The sequence below is a fragment of the Acomys minous genome, assembly GCF_964271855.1.
Source record: "Acomys minous genome assembly, chromosome: 11".
In the NCBI taxonomy this organism is placed as follows: Eukaryota; Metazoa; Chordata; class Mammalia; order Rodentia; family Muridae; genus Acomys; species Acomys minous.
The window spans coordinates 112,833,927-112,857,856 of record NC_140492.1 but is presented as its reverse complement, the minus strand read 5'-3'; the positions used below and the strand labels follow the sequence as shown (position 1 = coordinate 112,857,856).

Sequence of the window (23,930 nt, the reverse complement as noted above, 5' to 3'; positions counted from 1 at the left end):
GCATACCCCAAATAAATTAAGCTAATACGATAAGAACGAAGTTTACGCAATTTGAAGATTCCTGCGTGTAGATTCACCTGAGCCCGACAGTGACCTCGACACGAGTCCCACTAAGGCCTACAGCGACTGGGGTTGTTTACAGAACTGGGTCCACACAGCGGGCTAGGCGCTGGTACATCTGTAGAGCCAGTTGCGTTCGGCTACCGCCAGGCAAGCCAAAGAGAAGGAATGCTGTAGTGGGGCCTTCCTTCCTTCCATGAATTCGTTAGAGCCAAGAACAAGTGTGTTGCCCGCGGATCAACGTTAATGACACATCAAGATACAGCATGAGGCCATGTTAGGTGCTCCCGAAGAAGCTTCTGGGAGTGAGTGAATGCTTGTGCTGAGGAATGCCGGGGGGGGGGGGGGGCACCCTTGATCACAAGGAATAACGGAGATCAGGAAAGGCAGTCGGCTCAGTGTGAAGAAGCAGTGAGACGGCCCAATAAAGGGAATTCTCCGGGGGCGGGGGGGGGGGGGAGGGGGGAGGGGGCGGAGACCACAAAAATGTAGTCAGCCAGCTATGAGAACCCAGCTCATCCTAGGATAATTGCAGTGAAGTAGGGATTTATCTTCTCAAGCCTGTGTTTGGAAAGGTCAGAAATGATGGCGGACAACCTAAGTGAAAGAAGTGGGAAGACCAGGTAAAGGAAAGGCACGCCACAGCCCCTTCCGCAACTGCGGGGCTTCCTGCCTCCACTAGCAGAGGCAGGAGGAATATTGAACTGTAAGTTATATTTTAGTGTTGTGTCTTAACTTTGTTTTAATTGAAGTAGAACCAAGTAAAATAGCTGCTACTGGGTTTGTTCCCCCTTTGAACCTGCAAATGCACAGATGCATTGATTTCATGCAAAATCTAAATTAAAATATAGTACCTTAAAAAAAAAAAACAGACGTCTTAAAACCAAGAATTTGAAAAGCCCTGAGACATCTCTGTTCATCCCGGGACAACAGAAGCACCTCACCCCCAAAAAGCTTAAAGGGATGATAGGCCAGAGAAAGGAAGGCTGTGCGGTGTCTATGCCTCTTGTGGGTCTGTTTTCTGTCGTGACTACAATTGCATTTAGTTCAATAAAAAGATTAGTGATGCTTTCCCCGCCTCCTGCATTACAGATTCATCATTTAGTAATTTTAAACAACAAAAGAGTCTCAAGATATGAAACAGTCCTCAAAATCACACTCATTCCTAAAGGGACCCAGGGACAGAGGGGGAAGAAAGGACAAACAGAAGACAGACAAAAATGCTTATGTCAATATTGTCATGCAACAGTTTGGATGCAGTAAGGGAAATGCATCAAAAATGGTGGAAACATAACTTTAATTAACTACAGTTTCCTCCATCCTGCTATGTGGCCCCATTAAGACTTCGCAAACATAGTCAGGGGATTTTTGCCGAGCAATCTTTTACCTAAGGCAAAGCAAAGGCCATAAAATTGCCTTTTCAAAATCCACCCATAAAAACAAACCTGAAAAACTTGGAGCCTGCCATAAGAGACACGGCCGTATAAACATTATGGAGGTCTTATTGATCCTCAATACCTTGGCATAACATTGTTTTGAATAATAAATGGGAAGGATGTAAATATGTCGGATACAAGTGCATTACTCCAAATAAAAGCAGTGAATTGTGAGGCCTGACATAAAAGTGAAATATACTAATGGAACAACGTCTAGATTGTTCCTGTCAGGAGTACAGCATGGCACTAAAGTAGGCAAAATGAAAGAGAGAGATTAATTAAATTTTAGGAATATTATTTATCTTTCCTTTTACTGCGCATTTTATCGCCATTTTCCTATAAGCCTTAAAAGTGGCACCTGATTCATCCATTTTACGTCCAAAATGCAGCCCGGATGAGTCCTGTAGCCATTGCCCTGTCGATCGGTAGAGTTTGTGGATGTGGTACACACAGCATCTTCACCCTGGCTTGTCTCATGGTCTCCGTTGTTTCCCCATCTTTTTCCAATGCATACTCGAACCATCACTTCAAAGTAAAGCTTTGATAATTTCCTTACTGAAAGTCTACTTCGGTTGCACTTTAAACAATACAGAAGCTCCTCGGGGCACGTAGAGGCAACCGCTAACCTGGCCACAGCCATTCCCAGTGCATCTCGCCTCTCCCAGGGATGCCCACTTCACTCACTTTTCAGAGCTTCCTTGGCCCTGCTCTGCCCTGTACACGGTGTGCAGACTCTTAACGTTCCCTCTGCCCGGAAAGCCCTTCCCTATCCCAGCTCTCCAAGCTAGGTGGACTTCTTAGACTTCTTCAGATGTCTCCTCTGTGTAACTCCCTGGGGTGACCTCACCCACGGCTTCCCCCGTACCACTGCCACAGTGTTCTCATGCCCTCACCCGCTGTTCTTGCTCCTCTGTGGCATTTCTGTTTGTTTTATGGGTCTATGTCTCCTGGTTGTCTGAGGACTCTTTGGTGGCAGGAGTGTGGCTTTGTTCTTTTATCTTTAGGATGCCCTTCAGAGTTTTATATATAAGCAGGTCACTTATATTTTTTAAAATTAGAATCCTGGCAGTTTCTTCCATAGTAAAAACAAACAAACTAAAAACTAAGAAAAGAAAAAGGAAAAAAGAAAAAACTGTTATTGTAGTAACTTCTTTCTTTTTCTGTGCTTTAGGAAGTGAGGAAATGGTCATTTCCCTGAGCTAGAAGACACTTGTATGAGACACCCTGGAAGGCTTACAGTGTCTCGGTCTTGCTTAGCAGGTGTTCCTTCATCAAGTCCCCTTCGTCCCGACTATGATTTGTCCCACAGACTTTTGCCCCTTGGCCACAGATACAGGACTTGCTGTCATCACTCTGGTCTGCTGTTTCCTGCCCGGACTGACTTCACTGCAGCCTCTTTGATCAAGCAACAAGCTAGTGAAAAACGCCCCTTTGCTGCAATCGGTCTCTGTCTTTATCAGTCGACTAATGTTTCCAGGGACCGATTGTCTTATAAAATGAATACCTGCTTTTGAATCTCTCTTACTTATGTCGCCGTCCATAAGCGTGAGCCTCGCTTTGGCGAAGAGCTGCAGAAAGGTTTGTGCCGACAGCTAGCTCCAGCTGCAGCCTGTACCATCACCGCATCTGTAGCCTGACTTAATCATGCCAGAAACAGGCTACAGGGTAGGGCGCTAGTGGTATCACCTGATAAAAGGAGGCACGTATTGGTCAGACAGCAAAGCTTGAAGTCTTGTAATATGAAGCAGTTGGCATCTCACTGAAGCATGGAAAAAGTCTCATGGCTTTTCCCTATCATCCTTTTCGTCTAATTCCGTAGTAACTGCTGAATGGCAGCCTGGAAGTCTAGTTCACGCTAAGCATGAAAATGTAGGCCCTGCCGTTGTATACGGCTCAGATATAGAAGAGACTAATATACTTCTGAGTGAGTGAATGATTCCTTTAACTTCTTGGACTTCAGGCCAGAGGTATGACTCAGCAGGCTAGAGCACGCATTGCTCTTCTGGGGACCCAGGTTTGACTCCCAATATCCACAGTGGCTCACAACCCCCTGTAACTCTAGCTCCAGGGCTCTGATGACTCTGTCCTCCACAGGCACTGTGCTCACATGAACACACCCACAAATACACACACGCATACATATGATTTTTTTTTAAAAAGAAAATTCTGTTAAATTTCACTGACTTGGCATACTTAATAACCACTTTCAAATGTTTTTCTTCCCTCAATCCCCTTGTTATTTGGGGACCATAGAATCTTACATGAGACGTCATTTCATGACAGAATAATCAGAATCACTCTTCTCTCTGTTGCTTTAATGTTGCCCTTTCATCCACCCATCCCTTCCCCTCTAGCTCCCAAAGGAATGAAAGCGTGTGGACAACTCGTTAGTTCTAAGTCGATAGGTATTTTTGAAGTATCTAGCTGATCAAATATTACATTAGGTGTCATGAACACTAAAGAAAAGGCACTAAAATCGTGTTTCTTCTCAAAAGCAAGCAAGCAAAACCAACTACCAACTTAGCAATAAGGAAAGACATAGGTTTGCATGTCTAAAGCTGCCACCCAAACAGAATAGGGTGAGAACATTGATCTTTAAAAGCAGAAAACTATTATTATACAATGATATATATACACCAGACTACGGTTTATACTGTATGGGATGTACTCCTCATGAAATTATTCCAGTATGTAAAATTAAAATACATTATTACATCTTTTCTTCCAATCTGTGATTAACCACACACATTTTTCATATCAAACACAAGGAGTTTCAAAGCAATCTGCTTGTGAATCTGAGGAGCTCAACTGAGGGCAGAATTAAGAGAAAAGTCGGCCTCCCTCTCCCTCCTCACCTTATATGTATATATTTCCTGTAGCCAGGTGCCTGTTCAGGCAAGCCTTTCTCTTTAATACAAGTTGAACTTTTTGTATGCATAAAAGGGAGAAATAGAGGTGGGGGTGTGGCGGCCTGCTGTAAAGATACATATTTGACTTTTTACTTTGTGTTTTCCAGGATTATTTTTGAGTATGGAAATTACTTTTTAATCTTACCTATTAACATAGACCAGGATGCTAGGGTGTCCTGAGGGAAAATGTAAGAGGGTAATAATTTTGAAGGCTCTACCTAGGAAAGGGTACCTTGTACTTCAGTGGAAATTACAGCAATCTGTCAAGAAGGAACTCCTACAGCTTTAGATTGTTTTGTTTTAATGCTTGTTTCCAAGGTGGTTGTTGTTGTTGTTGTTGTTGTGTGTTTGTCTTGGGGACAGAGGTTAACGTAGGTGAGTCTGGCCTTGCACTCAGGGTACAGCACAGAGTGACCTTGAGCTCCTAGTCCTGCTTCTCCCACGTCTTGAGTGTTGAGACTACAATACACATCTGCACTGATGATTAGGCTGGGTCTTAGATTGTGGTTTCATCTCTGTGTCTTTTGTTGTGCTTAAGTCAAGAGGGTCAGACACATCTCCCCAACGTTAACCATGACTCTTCCAATTGTCTCTGAATAAGACCACCGCCCCTTGTGACGGTTTATCAGCCCTCTCTAGGACCAGAGGCCATTGTTACTACATCCGTCCACTCTTGTTGATTCGATGTGCTCTTGCCTTTCTCCTTTAAGGAATGCCCACATTGGACCCACTTGTTTTTTTCAGCTATTCATCATCCGTGCTTATTTCCACCCCAACTTATCAAAAGTACAGATGGGAACACTCCCATCTGAATTATTTACCTCAATTCCCTACTTAACTTCCACCCTTGAGTTGCTGTACATTCTAACACCGTTTGGCAGCTTCAGGCTAAGTATAATCATTTGTCTTTTTTTTTTCTCTCTCTCTCTTATCTTCAATTGCCCAAATAGCCTAGATTCCTTTCATCAGCCCACTGACTTATGTTGAAGAATCAAAGCCATTTTATTCCTTTCCATAGCATTTTAAAATCTGTCTTACATTCTTTACCTGGCTGGGTGCCCCTCTGTCCATGAAGTTTTTCACTGTGAAGAGGTGACTATGAAGCATTCATCCTCAATGACCTGTGTTCATTGCTTGGCTCATCTTTCTTTAAAATATATTTTATGAATTTATTCATATTACATCTCAATTGTTATCGCATCCCTTGTGTCCTTCCATTCCTCCCTCCCTCCCATTTTCCCCTCACTCCCCTCCCCTATGACTGGCTTGCTTCATGCACATTTTCATATATACCTTGCTTGTATGGATTTGCTCCATCTGCCCTAAATTAGAAGCTAGTTTTGATCTTAAATCATCTGTATTGAATCAGGTCTCACCACCACTCAGCACAGTATCAAGTCTGTGCATTATAATCATGATAAAAATAAGTGAAGACCCATAGTACGCTTTAATCTCTCCAGTTTCTAAGGAAATATGCACCCGGCCTCGGCCATCCATCAACACGGAAGGTGGCCTCCCCCAGATCTGAGTTTCCCCTACCTTCCCTTCTCGTTTCCCACGCTCTGGGTGTCACTGTTTCTCTGCTTATCATTATTCCTTTGCTATCTCGGCTTCCCAACGGGCTTCTGTACAGCGTTACTGTCATCTATTAGGAATGTCTCAGGCTCAACTGGGAGCAAAACAAAGTGGCAGGAACATGAGAGGCTGTGACATAGTCTGTCCTCTCCACCCTGCCTGGCCCCGGGAATTTCAATGCACTTGTAAAGATAAGACACAGGACTCAGGACACACTGGACAATTGAGAAGGACGCAGTGTGGACAACTTCACTCTCCCACCCCCAGGTCTCAGCAGGGGAAGGTCAATGGTACTGTGATAAGCTGTGTTGATGACCAGGCTGAACCAGGTTTGGCAAGGAAGGTGGGGTTGAGTCTTACAGAGAGAGAGAGAGAGAGAGACAGACAGACAGACAGACAGACAGACAGAGACACAGAGAGGCAGGAACCCACAGAGGCAGAGAGGGCGTGTGTATGCGGTGGTAACTCTGAGGAGGACTGAATATGACATTAATAAAAAAAAGCTAGACTACTGATGGTCAGGAGACAAAAGCTTGATTGATTTCAAATTGTTTTCCTTTGTTTCTTCAAGACAGGGTTTCTCTGTGTAGCCTTGGCTGTCCTGGACTCACTCTATAGACCAGGTTACCCTGGAACCTATAGAGATTCACCTGCTTCTGCCTCTGAGTGCTGGATTAAAGGGTGTGTACCACCACTGCTCGACTTTACTTTTTTTTTTTTTTTTAAGAAACCTGACATTTGAATGAGTGACATTTCATTTTGTCTTTTCATCTTAAAATGAAAGTAAAAATACTATATAAAACGTTTTTCAGCTGAGTAGATCAACTGGAGCGTTTGGATGCGGAATTGCTGTGCTGGCTGCACCGTCTCAGTTAATTTCACAGTGTGTCATGCCGCAGGACTAGGGAGAGGACAAGTGAGAGCAGGAACTGCTGAGGTTGGGGTTCAAGGCCATGATGTCTGGCCTGGGCTTAGGTAGGAGTGGAGGAGCATAGACAAGCCTGGGGTCCAGGTGCCAAGGGCATAACCCGGGAGGAGTCACGTGGGATTGATTATTATGGAAGCACTTCCAGCAGAAAATAAGGAAGGACTTGCCATGTAAGCTCTGTGGTGAAGGCAAAGCACTGACACTTAACTGCCATCCAGCAGCCTTGAATGGTTGGCATGCTTTCTGTCCCTTTTGTGTGAGTTCTTTGTTGAACACAGTCAAGATAAATAATTTATCCTGGGAGAATTAACAGCTCTTGACAAATTTCTGATTAAAATCTGTAAATGAGGACAGCATATATCCATTGGTAGCATGGGGTATGACTGTTGGGTGGGGCTCCAAGGTGAGAACCTGTTAGAGACTGACACACATAACTTTAGCAGGAGTCTAATAGACAAGCCAGGTGGCTGTTGTGTAGAAACACGCAGCTCTGCAGAGCCACACATGGAGATGATAATTGGCCATTAGCTAGAGTTAATTAGCTAGGTGGAAGAGTGAAGGGGAAAACAGGTTAAATGAGTTAGAGTTTCTACAAGTAAATGATTACAGAAATTGTACCATGGAATCTAACCTTAAAATATTAGATTACTAAAGGCAGTTGTGAGGTCTTGATGTGGTCACGTGACTGATAAAGTAGATGGAATACACGAATGAGCTGCTGTTGATGGCCAGAGGCGAGGACATTTGGAATTGAGATGGGAAATATTGCTTTTGCAGATGACGGAACCAAAGGTAGACCCTTGAGGAAAGGGACCATCCACCAGCCAGAGGGAACGAGCCTCAAAGCCAGGAGGCCATAGACATGAGAGAGGAGGCCATTCCATACTGTTCAAGAACAACAGGAGTGGGAGGGAAATTTTTCACCTCTTCAGACCCCGTTTAGTTAACTAAAAACATTGAAACAAAAGCGAAACAAGCTTAGTGAGATGCCTAAAGTTCACGCACAATTGGCTGCCGTGGATGTACTTAGGAAACTTGGCATTTAGGATGAGGTATAGCAAATACGTTAGTAGCAAAAGCGTTTTCTTTTCATTTATGTCGCGCACTTATAATCGAGGAAGCGCAAAATGTTTATGGGTTCCTCTTTCTGAGGTCAATGCCCCTTGGGATTGAAACTCTAAGTCTGTAACTGTCACTAGAGAAAACAATTTTAAATCTGAAACATAGGTAATAAAAACAACTATCACATTTAACAATAAGTCAAGGGAAGAGGCTGGACTGGAGCCATGGGTTGTTATTCCGGGGGAATAAACTTCCACATTAATAACCCATGATCTTTGGATATATAGGAAAGGAATTCGGTGAACGATGCATTCATGGAGGAGCAAGGCTGCCCTAGACTACAATAAGCCGAGGGCGTTATCCAGCTATGACACATGCCTCACCTCACAATTACATAGATTCTCAAAGAATAGATAGATTGGGCCCTGGGCCTCATGTATGTGCGACAAACCCTTCTGTACCCCCGAGATACACCCCCAGCCGGCGAACTGATTCCTGAGACTCTGCTTCTTCATTTACTAAATGTGATGATTTGTTACTAGAGTATGGATCATTCATATAAGAAAAGAAAAGAATGTTGAAACATAGCAGAATATTCTCTGTGGGCCTACTGGAATAATTACATATATATATATATATATGTGTGTGTGTGTGTGTGTGTGTGTGTGTATGTGTGTATGCATATATATACATATATGTGTGTGTATATATGTACACATATATGTGTGTGTATGTATATGCATATATATATGTATATTGTTTTTTCCTTTGGACTGTTCATATTCACAGAGTTGCCACAATTGCTGCTCTCAAGGTGGACTGCTTCATGTAGTGATCAATTCTGATGCTTAGCTTAAAAGAAATGAAAGCTATTCTGTTGGCCTTACATGTTCAATGTCAAGAGAAATGAGCAGGAAGTTTTTGCCGGATGCATGACTCAACAGTGGCTTGCTGTTCCAGGTGGGGATTGTACAATATGGAGAAAATGTCACCCACGAGTTCAACCTCAATAAGTATTCATCGACGGAAGAGGTCCTTGTTGCAGCCAACAAAATAGGCCGCAGAGGTGGTCTCCAGACGATGACAGCCCTTGGCATAGACACGGCCAGGTATGGATGAAATATCTTATCGGTGAGACTTCCTGACTGTAGCTTCTGACATTCCCAGAAGGCGAAACCTCACAGCAAACTTCTGACCCTTTGGCTCTTACAATCTTCCTGTCTCCTTTTCTGCAATGATGCCTGAGCCTTAGGAACAGGACCTGTTTTGTAGATGTACCCATTGGTCAGCTCTGAAAACATATATAGAAGGAACGTTATACAGACTATGCAGGTTATATTTAGGAGTGTGTGTGTGTGTGTGTGTGTGTGTGTGTGTGTGTGTGTGTGTGTGTTCGTGTAACAACAATTAATGAAAAAAGTCATGAACTTAAGAGAGAGTAAGGAGGCAGCATTATATGGGAGGATTTAGAGGGAGGAGAGGGAAGGGAGAAATGGTGAAATTATAACCTCAAAAAAAAAAGAGAGAGAGAGAAAGTGAAAAAAAAAAACAATTCAAAAAACTATGCAGAACAGCAGCTAGCTAGTTTTGCCTTTTGGAATTTGACTCAATATTTACCTTGACAATATTCAATATCACATTTTTTTCAAATTACATTAGAAAGATTTGCTACCAGACTCGCACTCTGCAGTAACACAGAGTCAGGGCTCTGCTTCTCTCCTTCTTTCATTTCAGAGGTCTAACCAGTGCTGAACAAATAAAACATAGCAATGGCCTGATTCATTATGATGTTAGGAAAGGATGCTTAATATTAATTTTGTATCCATTTGATTTTTTACTTTTTAAAAAATTTCTAGGCATATCGATGAATGGGTTAAAATATAGTCTGTGTCTACTCAACTCACGTGTACTGCCATGTCCTTGTATCGCTAGCATTCGGTACAGAAGTTTTATTACTTTTATACAAGCACTGTATGTGTATGGGTCTGTGAGGAGGGGTCTCTGTGTGTGTGTGTCTGTGTGTGTGTGTGTGACTGTGTTTGTATGTGTATATATTTCTCTGTGTGTGTGTCTGTGTGTGTGTGTATGGGGGGTCTCTGTGTGTGTATGTTTGTGTGTGTGTCTGTGTGTGTGTGTATGTCTGTGTGTGTGTATGGGGGGTCTCTGTGTATGTATGTCTGTGTGTCTGTGTGTGACTATGTATGTATGTATATATATTTCTCTGTGTGTGTATGTCTGTGTGTGACTGTGTTTGTATGTATATATATGTCTCTGTGTGTGTGCGTCTGTGTGAGTGTGTGACTGTGTGTGTGTGAATATATGGGTCTCTGTGTGTATGTCTGTGTCTGTGGGTCTGTGTGTGTGTGTGTATGTATGACTATGTGTGTGTATGTATGTCTCTGTGTGTGTCTCTGTGTGTATGTGACTGTGTGTGTGTGTGTGAGTGAGTGACTGTGTGTGTGTGTATTTGTATATATGGGTCTGTGTGTGTGTGTCTGTGTGAGTGTATGAGTGTGTGTGTGTGTGTCTCTGTGTGTGCTAGTGTTGGAAATAAGGTAAAAACAAGCTCAAGAGGCCAGTGAAAATGAAGCAGTGTTTGATGGACTATTGTGAAGAAAGGGACACTGACATACAGGAAAGGCCAGCACGGCCAGCATGCTCACCTCAATAACAATGTGAGTGCACCTCATTTTGAAAGTGGACCATAAGAGTCCGTTTGTTACACAGGTGTGTGTGTGTGTGTGTGTGTGTGTGTGTGTGTGTGTGTGTGTGTGTGTGTACACCCATGCACTCAAGGTCAGAGGACAACCTTAGGTGCCATTCTTTACAAGCTATCAGCCTTTTCGGCGACAGTCTTTTCCCTGGTGTAGGCTCACCGGGTAGGATAGTGGGATAGGTCGACAGGCCAGGGAGCCGCAGGGATCTCTCCTCTGCTCCTTAGTGTTGGGATTTTAACCCCACCGCACAGCTAAGATGTCTTTTTTAAATGGGATCTGGAGACTGAGCTGGGTCCTCTGCTTATACAGCTAGCACTTGGGTGACAGTGTTATACGTCTGGTCCCCACACTAAAATTTTTTCTGTTTTGTTTTTCAAGACAGGGTTTCTCTGTGTAGCCCTGGCTGTCCTGGAACTCATCTGTAGACTAGGCTGGCCTCAGACTCAGAGATCTGTCTGCCTCTGCCTCCCTAATGCTGGGGTTAAAGGTGTGTGACATGTGACCCCAGTGCCTGGCTCATATGATAACTTTTAAGAAGCCAAATTAAATGTTGCTTTATTAAAAATATTTTTTAAATGAATGTTTCTATCATCTGTGGTGCTTTGCTCATGTCCTCCTTTCACTAAATATTCTCTGCCTTCCATTTTATTACTCAATGGTTACATTTTGTTTTATGAGAACTATAGACTGTTCTTTTTTTTTTTTTTTTAACAAACGAAGGCAGAACACTGTATTTCCTGTATTGTCTCCAGTGTCATTCAATTCTTATCTCTGGATCTTCCTTCTGTAGTTATTATCAAAGCCAGCACACTTCTAAGCAAACCTTAACCCACAAGAAACTTCATAAAGGCTTTGATTTATATTATGAATCTTTCTGTTAGGTAGTTTCAGCCTCTAGATTCCCAGCTGATTTTGTTTTGTTTTGGTTTGGTTTGGTTTTTTGAGACAGTCTGGGTAGCCTTGGCTGTCCTGCACTCACTTTGTAGACCAGGCTGGCCTCAAACTCACAGCAATCTGCCTGCCTCTGCCTCCTGAGTGCTGGGACTAAAGGCGTGCACCACCACACCAGGCTTCAGCTGATTCTGAAAAGTTAGTTTACCGTACTCACACTCCACCTGCTGTAAGGAAGTGAATGGCATCCATTAATGCTAGGAAAGCACATGGTTTGAATTTTATGGGAACAAACACATACACACACACACACACACACACACACGTACACATGCACACACACACATTATCTCACACACACACATTCACACACATGCACACACATGCACACACATGCACACACATGCACACACATGCACACACATTCACACACATGCACACGCATGCACACACATGCACAATCAATCACAAACAGCTGAGGGTAATTGTGCATTTTCCCCACTCACAGGATTGCAAATTTGTGTGCACAGGGAGTGCCTACGTGTAAGTGTTCTCTCATACGTTCTAAGTAAGCTGGAACATGCTGTGCAAGCTCTGAGCCCATAAAGAGCTGTACACTTTCCAAAGGCAACTGCCTAAGAATGAATATTTATCTTTGTAACTCATGGAAGAATCACTGTAGCTGCTTCCACTCCTGTACAAATGCCACTGGAAATACCATGGACTTATATGGAGTTTGTCTGTGCCGTTCACATGGTCTATCCTAGTTTGGGGCTGCATGAAGAGTCTGTAACGAGACTGCAGCACTGTTTGTCTCACGCGTTAGCTTTTCACATGGAAGCTCAGTTTTGATTGTGTTTTAGTCCTTTTAGGAGGAGCCAGTTATAAAAAAAAAATACTTCAAATATTCTGGAATCTGTTATCTCCATTTTCAGTGAATTCACTCACATCAGTTCATAGTAGTTTTGGAAGCTCCCTTCTTTTACATTCCTGTAACCAGGAATTGCTCATAAATCCTAAATTCTCCTGTCCCAAAGTAAGTGACCTTCCTGAGATACTTAAACTTTTAAAGGCCACTGGGGAGAAGAGTGCATCATTCTAAGGACATTAGATGCTAGTATTTCAGACGAGCCCACTCCTGTTTTGTTTTGTTTTGTTTTGTTTTCGACACAGGGTCTGTCTGTGTCAGCCTTGGCTGTCCTGGACTCGCTTTGTAGAGTCTCGAGCTCACAGCAATCCGCCTGCCTCTGCAGCTGGAATGCTGGGACTAAAGGCGTGCGTCACCACCCCCCACCCCACCCCACCCCCGCTGACAAGCCCACTCCTTAAAGGACATAATTGAAATGAAAGGGTGGATGGACTCTGCAGGTCTGCCGCTGGCTGCTCTTATGTTCTACAAAGTCAGTCCTGGTTTCAGAGCAACCAGAACTCTAAGAAAGGACGGCTCATCATCTCCTTCAGCTGATGTTCATTGAGCTCAGCTCTGACCTTGATCTTTCAAAGACTTAGAAAGTCTGGGTGAGTTTTCGGGCAGCCTGTTCTACAGAGCAGCATTCCAGGACAGCCAGGTCTACACAGAGAAACCCTGTCTCACAACAAACAGACACAAAAGCAAACAAACGAACAAAAGCAAAACAGAAAAACATGCTCAGCTTTTTCATCTATCTTCACCTTTGTTTAAATGGTTTTTTTTTTTTTAAGGAATTAGAAAATCTGTTCGTGTTTCAGGCACGTGCTCAATAAATAAAAGTTGTTCATGTAGTTCTTAAAGACTAGGGAGCATTGCAGTGGGGGTGCTACAGTTTAGTTAGCTCAGCTTTTAATATGAGGACAATAGAGATTTAATGTGGGGCGGTCATTTCTTGAAAACTCACTCAGAGAAATCATGTAAGTGGGGGATTAGGGTAGAGTGACTTGACCTGGTTCCTGCTGAAGGTAAGTGAATAACAGGAAAAATTCCCTTTCTGTGACCTCTCCAGTCCAAGCTTCGCTTCGGACACTGGACCTGGATACTTCTCCCCACACTGACACCTGTCACACATTCGTCTAAGGTTTCCAACAAAGGAGCCGCTACAGTGTTTTGTACATGCCTGTGTGGCCAGTGGAAGAATGACCAGCCCGCAACAGCGGGGCCCACGTCATCTCTGAGGGCAGCACCAGGCTATGAGGAGTTACTATGGTTTCGTGGGGCCTTTTCATTTTGCCTAACTGTGGGCAAGTTTGGTCAGCCTCTCTCTGCTCTGGGTTCCCTTCAGGAAAGAAGCATTCACTGAAGCCCGGGGTGCCAGGAGGGGAGTTAAAAAAGTCATGGTCATTGTGACCGATGGAGAATCGCATGACAACCATAAACTGAAACAGGTCATCCAAGGCTGTGAGGATGAAAACATCCAGCGATTTGCCATAGCCGTAAGTACCTTCCGAGCAACGCTCAGCAAATTCATGAGACAGACATCCTATACTGGGCAACACCTCCTGAAATTTGACAAGGCAGGATGAGAAGATGTCTGTTATAATCATCCGCTATCGTGGTACTGATGTAGCCTTTTTATCTGCCTGCTTATGCTGCCCTGGGTTGTCACATTTCCCGGGTGTAAGAATTAGAAGGAAAGGGAAGGCTAGGTGTGAGAAAGGGCAGTGGACACAGTGTGTCGGGGCCTGAGACACTTTGTACAGACTCCTTGCCCTGTATCGTCTCCGGGACAAGGGAGCAGGTCCTCAGTACTCTGAGCTGCAACATCTTCTCCTGTCAGAGGATTGTCACATTTCTGTCAGTCTGTCAGTCTGTCTGTCTGACCACATGAACAATGGGTGATAACAACAGCCAGCGAGGCACACAATAAAGATTCTCTCTCTCTCTCTCTCTCTCTCTCTGCCCACCTCCCCATCCCTCTCCCCCCTCGTCCCTTCAAGGAGTTTCACAAACTGTCAGAGAATTCCCCAGAGCCTCCCTCTGGCCCTTCCCTTCCACTCTCTCCCACTTGGTAGGCCTGCGTGTGCCTTCAGTCTAGGGGCAGGCTTTCTCTCTTATCCGAAGTCAATTGTGCTTTCATTCGCTCAACATGGATTCAACTGTCTTTTCTTTTTTTAAAGCCAGGATAAAAGGTTCTAAACCATAAGATCTCAGCCTGGATTCTTTAAAAACAATAATCATATATTAGCTGCAATAGTTTTCAACATCCAATGAATGAATTTACCTCTTTCTTTCGGAAGCATGAATAACACAGAAAGACTTCTGGGCTCTCACAGGGTCCACCCATGCTGCACGTATTCACACAAATATAAACTCCATCTCAGCTGTTGTCTGGACTGACTTTTGTCTTTGTTTTGTTTGGACTGGTCTTCTGTCTCAGGTATTATCTGGACTATGCCTTTTGTGTCTCAGTTGTTGTCTGGACTATTTTTCTGTCTGGATTATTGTGTAGACTGTTGCCACTTTTCTGTCTCAGTTATTATCTGGACGATTTGTCCTACTCCTTTCCCCACTATTTGATCTGGAACAAGGCAGAAGTGTGTTTTGACAGGAAACAGCTCCCCCAGAGGATTGAATATTGGTAATATCAGTTCCCTGTTTTAAAACTTCAAACATTTCCGGTAAAATTTTCGTAAGTTGGAGAGGTCATGAGTTGGCTTTTAGTCCTCTGCTTATGTCACTGCAGAGTCCTGGGCTGGTCCGCCAGGCCTGATTACTCTTACGTGATGATGGCTGAACGTGTGAATTACTTTTTGTGCTCAAATGTGAACGAGACATCATCGAAGATCTTAGCATTCCATAAATGCACATAAATGCATTGCATACTTTGCTTTGACATTCCTGCCTCAAGGAGATTTCAGTTCTGAATAGTTTTTTTTTCCAGGTAAATATTAGCAGAATTCAAATTTGACAGATTTGAGTTGTATGAAGCAGTAAAAATAAAATAGGGGTATTATTTAACTTTTTTGTTTGTTTTCATAGAAAACATTTTTTCCCAAGCCATCAAAGCCTTGGCTGAAATGTTTCTGCCACTGTTTTCTTCTCTCTTACAAGATGATTGAAGCCTGTGTGGGAGTCCCAGCAACCCCTGCACCTGAGTACATCCACTGATATTGTACCTATTTTATTCTTGTTCTTCGACTATGTCATGTGGGTACTTTTTCTGTTTAGCTAAATTCACTTATCTCCTTCCTGTCACACTGACCACTAAATACCTGATAACGTTCACTTCACAATTAATAACTTCAGCACACATCCTCTAAAACTGAGCTATTAAATTTGTTTTATGTATATTTCAAATTTCATCAATTTTAAATGAAATGGGAGTTAATGTGTTAATAGTTAATCTAGAACATGCTACATAGGAATCAAAGATGATCAATGATGGTTTATTATCCCAGGATATCACAAAATCTATAAAATAAATGAAGTAAATCAGTAGGGACTCAGAGGAACCCACATAATTCAGAACCTAAATGGCATATAGGTTACCTCGTTACCAGCTCCAAGGTTTTTCAGGCACATTATTCCCACAAAGCCCTGGATAGTCCTTCCCAGGTGTCTATGTGTTATACATTGTAAGTACATCTAACGTGTGAGAGAGCTGGGATAGATTCGGTTGCTGGGGTCTTAAAAGTGAAGAGGAGGGAGTTGTCTTGAAGTCCTCTGGCATTGAAATGTGACCTTTCCTCTGTCACTAATGCTCCCCAGGGAAGGGGCAAGCACATCACACGAAGCCATGTTCCCCAGGGAAGGGGCAAGCACATCATGCGATGCCACGTTCCCCAGGGAAGGAGGCAAGCACATCACACGAAGCCATGTTCCCCAGGGAAGGGGGCAAGCACATCATGCGATGCCATGTTCCCCAGGGAAGGGGGCAAGCACATCACACAAAGCCATGTTCCCCAGGGAAGGGGGCAAGCACATCATGCTAAGCCTGCTGACTGGAGCAGATACAGCTTATAATTCTCACATTTACACTTAGTGCACATCAGAGTGATTCAGCTGTTGTTCTTCAACCACTGTCATCCTGTGAAGCAAAGAAGTCTGTCATAGGTCAAAGAACAACTATGTACACACACACACACACACAAACACACACACACACACACACACACACATTGAAAAATAAAGTAAATATTTGCACAAGTCATTATTATGAGAACCATGTAGTGAGAAAGCTTCTCTTCCGTAAATCTTCCCTTAAGTGCATACAATTACCCTGTGATAAGATGCCGAGTGAACTTGTGTTTGCTCAAGATACGCTTGAGATACTTAGTTAACACATGGAAGTTAAAAATATGTTCTTGCCATTTTTGTTGTGCCCTAGATCCTTGGCCACTATCACAGAGAGAAGTTGAGCACTGAAAAATTTTTGGAGGAAATAAAATCAATCGCAAGTGAGCCGACTGAAAAGCACTTTTTCAATGTCTCTGATGAGGTGGCCTTGGTCACTATTGTGAAAGCTCTCGGAGAACGGATATTTGCCTTGGAAGGTATGGCTACTTCTCCTAATCCTGCATATGCTCTCTAAGCTGCAAACTGACATAACTGGCTTGGGGTGTTATTTTTCTCAGCACATCACTAACCCATTTTCACTGTGTGCAGTAGCCCTCAGAGGATAATGCTCTTTCATAAGAATAGAGCTGCTTTACAGAGACCCATGTCTGCTAGATGTCGCTTGTTAGGCTGTGATGATGCATAGGAGGGCTGGTGAGCACAGCGGTCAGCGCAGACATACGCAAGACCCCAAGTTCCCCAGAATGCTTTACTCCTTTTCTGTGACACATGTTTAGAACGTGGAGCCACCAGCTCAGCGTCTGTTTTTCCCACTGTGTCTTTGTTTCCGTAGGGCCCCTATGGGAGTGGTCTGACGCAATTGTGTCTTTGTTCATGTTCTCTGTAACTTGCTCTTTGCACAGTTTGAAGGATCGTCATGGAGTTTTGCCTCAAGGCCTTTGGCTGCAGAACTTCATTCGCTATAGTTGTCTAATCATCTCATCCTCTGAAGATTTTTCTTTTGACTTTTTCAGTGGAAGTGGTCACTGAGGCTACGGAGCAATGGTAGTGCCTTGGATGGGGTGTGCAGGCTAAGAAACTACTTTGGGGAATAATGTCCTCTGACTGGTGAAATGTTTTTCATATTTTTGAAGGCTGGAGACTCAGAAGCCACACCCCCAGATCCCCACTCAGAGAAACCACGGAGAATTCATTTGCCCAGGCCCACTGACTGTCTCCAAAAGGGCACTGTGAAAGTAGTTGTTAAAAGCTGCCTCCCAAACTCCCCCCACAGAACCTGTTAATAGCAAAGGAAAGAGAATATGAGGGAGAGACTTGTAGACAATTTTGAGCGAGTATCTGAGTTTCCATGAACGAGAAAAATATAGAGAAAAATACTCTGTGTGTGTGTGTGTGTGTGTGTGTGTGTGTGTGTGTGTGTGTGCTCTAAAACTTCACTATATTTCCAGTTCAAGAAAATGATGTCAAGTGATGATTTTTCAATCTCTCCTGAGCAGCCCATGATAGCACACATCTCACTTTGCAACCCAGTGCACACATCTTCGTGTACATAAAAAGAAAACCAGTCTCAGTATGTACGACTCCTGACAGTTCTGTCCAGCGCACTGGGCTTCTCTCATCTCTTCCTGCTCACACGGCCCTCATAGGAAACGATGCTGCCTTTACTCACCCCTCTGCTTCCAAGTCTGAGTCCCAGTCAGTGCTCAGGAGGTTGGTTTATTTTGAGGATGATGAAGACTAACAACTCCAGCAGAAGGAATTAATCTAGCTTAGCTCCCTTCGCCCCCCTCCTTTTCTCCTGTGCCTCCACAGACAGAACACTTGAAGCCTTCTAATCAGGCTACAGTCATAGCAGTGTCTGAATGGCTCAGCTTGCCTGGTGTTCTGAGCACAAGTCTCCGTTACATGGCTTTGGTCTTTCAATAGCCATTGAGAGTTATTTAGCAATGGGCAAGACCACGCTCACGTAGATTTAATATAGATGATCTTGCAAATTATTGTGCACTTTTAACTTTTAATAACACAGGCCAGGCTGGGCCTCGTGGTACATGCCTTTAATTCAGCACTTTGGAAGGCAGAGGCAGACAGATCTCTGAGAATTCAAGGCCAGCTTGATCTACAAAGTCCAGTATACTTTGGTCCAGTATATACTTGGTCCAGTACATCTGGGGCTTGTTACACAGAGAAACCCTTGCATCGGAAAAACACTAAAACCAAAACACACACATACACATACACATACACACACATACACACACACACACACACACACACACACACACACACACACACACACAGAGCAAAAAATCCCACAGGCCAAAAAAAAAAAGATCTATAAAGGGTTGGGTTTTTGGTTTTGCTTTTGTTTGTTTATTTTTCTATTTCATTATGTTATATATTATATTATATTAATTATATAATTAATATAATTACAGCATTCCTTCTTTTCTTTCCTGCCTCAAGGCCCTCTCATACAATTCTCCCTGCTATCTTTTAAATTCATGACCCCTTTTTCATTACTTGTTATTACATGCATATTTATATATACGTATAGGTTTCTAAATATTACCTGTTTGGTCTGTATAACGTTACCTGTATGAGTTTTTTTTTTTAATTACTATTATGCTAGTCAGTTAAACAGGAAGTACCATTTCTAAATATTCTCTACAGAAGCAAGCAAATATAACTGGCAGGCTGAATGCAGCCACATTGTAAGGAATGTGGTTCATTTTGCTTGAAATGACATTTTAAGATTCTCTCTAAGCTAACCAAACCATAGTCAAAGCTCCTCACAAAATCTCCAAGTGTCATTCTTCATACAGCGGTAGCCTGGGCTGTCTCAGGGCGCAGCTGTCTTGATGCATTTCCTGCCACTGGCCTGCCAGGCCCTGTTTGCTTCCAGACAGGAAGACAGGAACTCCCAGGATCAAAGCTTCCCTTTCTCTCTCAGGAGCAGCCTAGGGTTCTCAGGGCGAGCGAGCATTACAATTCTCTCTTTTACAGTGATATTGCTGGTATCAGATAGCTGTCGAAACTGGCATTTCAAAAGCCTGTGGTGATACCTCAATGTTAACAACCCTTCGGTTAAGCCACTGTATTAATCGCAAGCTAAAAGCCTAAACCAAGCCTCAGGTCCAGTGAGATGAGGCTCTGGTGGGACACAGTTCCATCCGGAAGCAGATCTAGGGAGCACAATGCCCAGGGCAATGGTGTCAGCTGCTGCCTTACCATGACACAAGGTGTGTGTGTGTTGGGGGAAAGGCTGTCCGGAAGCTCTTGGTGACCTTCAGGTGTGGGGGAAACGTTCCTTCCCCCAAATTAAATGACGAGTGTCAGCCAGTCATGGAGAAAGAGTAGAGTGAGAGAGAAAGCAAGTCGTTATTTCATGAACCAGGGACATTATAAACCGTGGGCAGAATATGTTTGATTCGCTAGGGCTAGATACTGATACTGAATATACAGGTAACAAACCAGCCCTATCATAAGAGGGGGAAGTAGTACGTAATTACCCTATGGGTCGGGGAGAATCTCCAGGTCCAGTTGAAAGGTCATTGACTGAAAGCCAAGGCACCAAGACATCTTCTTAGCATAGGCTGGGCATCTTCCAGGAATCCCCAAGTGCCTGCTGAACCGGGTTCTTATCAGGAAAGGGCCAAGCCTAGTATCATCTTCCCTGAGGCCTTGTGATGCTCCTTAGGGGACATGGGGTTCCTCAGCTCAGGCAACAGGGAACACCCTCCCTCTTCCCCCTCGCCCCCAACCCCCAACCCCCAGGCCCGTGCCTGCCAGAAAGAGAGTCCATCCTCTTACACCCAGCTCAGAAGCTATCTGGAAACGCCAACCGCCGACTTCAATAGCAGCAGGGTTCCATATCCAAAACGCTTCAGGAAATCTCTTTATCTAACTATGAAGTTATTTTATAAAACTCTCCAGAGATTAAAGTGTCTTTCTACATCTTAATGCTGCACTATCGAGGCTAAAAGCCATGTGGGTTGTCTGATTTTGCTTTCAAGGCAAGGTTCTGGTGGCTTTGACCCTCTCTTTCAGGCTCCTGCTGCTGGCATAGCTCTTACTATTTTCATAATGAGGTCAGAAAATTCTTCTCCCCCTTCTGTGTGGGAAACCTCCATTTCCTGTCACTATTTATTTTAGATGCTAAATATCTGCAATTATGAGAGTCTGGCTTACAAGGACAATGCCATTCAGTGATTCACACATGCTCAAGAATTTACTAGTAGATCAGAGAAATGGGTGAATCTCCTATTTTTTTTTTTTTATTTGTATCAACTTTGGGGGAAAATGCTTACTCTCCTAACCAAAACCTGTAGCAGTCAGAGTGGAGGGTCCACTCCCCATGACAGGTTCAAAATGAGGATGGGCCATGCCGTGTGTAGAATGCCAAAAAACTCCTTTCTCTAATCTCAAGTGAAAACACAGCATCAGCAAAGGGTTGGGATGCTGGTGTCTACTACTGTGGCTTTGCTGTCATTCCTGCAAACTAAGCATGGTGGTGCCTTAAATCATTATATATCAAAAGCACATTTTTTTAGTTTAAAGTAAAAATGCATCTCAGTCACTTGGAGGGCAATTTGCATAAGAGTTTTAGATGATACATTCAAATTCTCGATTGATTACCACATTTAATCTAGCCCTATACAAATTCAATATTGATGTTTTTTTTTTTTAAATACTTTTTATGCAAGTGAATAAATAGTAAACAAGTTTAATTTCACAAATTTAATGACTCTCATTCTTCAGTTGACAGACAGGCTGACTTAGCCAAAACTATGTTATTTTTAACTTATTTTTAAGACCAAATAAACCAGCAAGTCTCTGGAAGCAAGTAGATCAACATTCCCCCAGTTCCCCCAGGAAACTGTGGCTTCTGGTCTGTAAATGTTTTGAGAGGAGTGCAGTTCCATACAATGCTCTGACTTGTCTGCACTTCAGCAATGAGCTTCACAACCAGTGTTTTAAAAATAGAGACTCAGATGGGACACACACTGGAGCTGTGGGAAAAAGTCACCTCCTGAGGCGAATGATCCACACACCCAGCATTAGAGCCAACGTGAGCTGGCATCCTTAACTGGATTACACAGTGGTACCTAGAGAGGATGCTTGCTCTGAAGTGTATATAGGTGGCATTGGTGAGTTGGGAATGTTTTCTTTCAGCCTTGGAAGGTATCAAATTTAGCCCTGATGGGGTTCCCAGGTCAAGCAGACAAGACAGCTTATTCTTATCATGATAATCCAGCTTGCCAAAACATGGTAGAATCATAGGCAGCTGCTGCACACAGTATGGAATTGTCAGTCAGGCTGACAACTAAAATTATATGTTATTTGTAACTTATTTTTAGGACCAAATAAATTCCCTGCAAGCAAGTAGACCAATGCTTCCTCGGCAAGGATGGGATGCCAATGTATAAGAATGGGAGAAAAGTGTCCTTTCGCTAACTGCTGTTTTACGCTTAGCCCTGCCTAGGAGTTTTGGTGGCTGAGAGTGACCTGAGATGTTCCATAGTTCTGTTGGGCAGGTCCTCAGATTCCAGCAGTCCTGTGTCTGGCCAGCCAATAGCAGCCTAAAAGACACAGCTACCCACTTACTGCTACCCACTTACTGGGATGTCTTTCTTGCATTACAGCGACAGCTGACCAGTCAGCAGCCTCATTTGAAATGGAAATGTCCCAGACCGGCTTCAGTGCTCATTATTCACGGGTATGTCCACTGTGTGCTGGAAATATCTTTACTGCTAGTCTTCTTCCCGCAAGCAATGCCCAGGCATCGATTGTATAAGATTGCAGGGTTGGGGGTGAAGGAGGGTGCGGTGCGGGGGCAGCTCTTCAGGCCTCCAGGGCAGTGCCTAATCCAAATGGGAAAATGGCTTCTCACATTAGGCTCCTCCTATTAGGAGCCTCCTAAGCACTAAACACACCCCTACATTTTACCAGTTAATAGTCATGAACAGGACACTCTGAGCTCTGCTGAGTGTACTTGTGCCTCTCATGAAATGAACGCTTAAAATATGTGTTTAAAATATAGAATACTTCACTGTGTTAAGGTATCCATTGGTTATGCTAAAATTCCTTAAAAGACTAAGATGTAGGTTTGTTTTGTCATTTGTTTTTGTTTTCTTTCTGTCTTTCTTCTCTTTTCTTTTCTTTCTTTCTTTTTTTTTGTTGTTGTTTTGTTCTTTTTGTATCCAGTATAGTATAGAAAGGCAAGACAAGAAGACACCATGGCCATTGTACAGGGACAGTGACATTCCGGTGTGATAGGGTCATCGTGTGCCTCAGCTTCTTTTTTTAAATAAAATAGGGGTTGTAATATTGGGTTCTTGTGAATAGTGTTAATGTGATGACTATATGAATTAATTCATATAGAGCTCTTTGAACTATTCCTATCACACTATTAATGTTATGTAAGTGTCTGCCAATGCCATCTTACTGCTCTCTGTTCCCGCATCAGGACTGGGTCATGCTTGGAGCAGTGGGAGCCTATGACTGGAATGGAACTGTGGTCATGCAGAAGGCTAGCCAGACTGTCATTCCTCGGAACACCACCTTTCAAACCGAGCCCGCCAACATGAACGAACCTCTTGCTTCTTATTTAGGTAAGGCTTGGATGCAGCCACCTTCCTCCGAATCTCAAAGATATTGGAAGCTGGAAAAGGAAGGGTACTGTTTGTTTTTAAAACAGTTGAGAAAGTGTGGTCTAAGCTGCTTGGGCTGAGCTCCACTTCCTGTGTGCTTTAATAGTGAGGGACATGCTTCATCTGCTTTCCAAAATAACCATTGGAGGACAGAGTGACTGTGCTCCCTGTTACCTGTAGCAACCCCAACATGCCAGTCAGGTCACCTGACTCTTACACCAGTCTTCATTTCATTGTACAAAATGACCCAATTCTGGAATAATTGGGAAAGCATCCACAAATCCTGAGTGCCTATGCCGTGCCGAACACATTACCCAATTTAAAAATAGCAAAATGGATGAGGCAGAATAATGCAGGCCTTGTATTGGATGAGAAACAATGAAGAAATAAGCAGTCTCTCTTGGTGGGCTACAGGCTAAGGCAGAGACAACTGACAGAAGCAGGCAAAGTCAACTCAGATGGCTTCTAAAGTTCCTCACTACCCAAGATTCTGTGCGACTGTTCTCTGTTAAATACTTTGGAATCAAGAACCACGTTAGCCAAAACCTTCTTTCTGTCCTAGATAGAACAATTATAGGACTTTTATCTTCATCTATAATGGCATTGTAAATGTGAATTATTATCATTTCGATGAGAGGCAGTTGATGGGATGTTTGAAGATCCACAGGAAAAATCACATTACACTCAGAAATTCACTTTAAGAGCCTAAAAC

The 23,930-nt window shown here is 43.3% G+C and overlaps 1 protein-coding gene across 1 annotated transcript in view; it reads left to right on the top strand.

The window, feature by feature from the left end:
• ITGA1 (integrin subunit alpha 1) overlaps nt 1-23,930 on the top strand; it is a 142,555-nt gene that overhangs the window by 74,478 nt on the left and 44,147 nt on the right. The window contains exons 7-11 of the mRNA XM_084801684.1: nt 8,931-9,079; nt 13,834-13,984; nt 16,879-17,044; nt 22,211-22,284; nt 23,035-23,179. Coding sequence (XP_084657810.1) covers nt 8,931-9,079; nt 13,834-13,984; nt 16,879-17,044; nt 22,211-22,284; nt 23,035-23,179 — 685 coding nt within the window. The remainder of the gene's footprint in view (nt 1-8,930; nt 9,080-13,833; nt 13,985-16,878; nt 17,045-22,210; nt 22,285-23,034; nt 23,180-23,930) is intronic.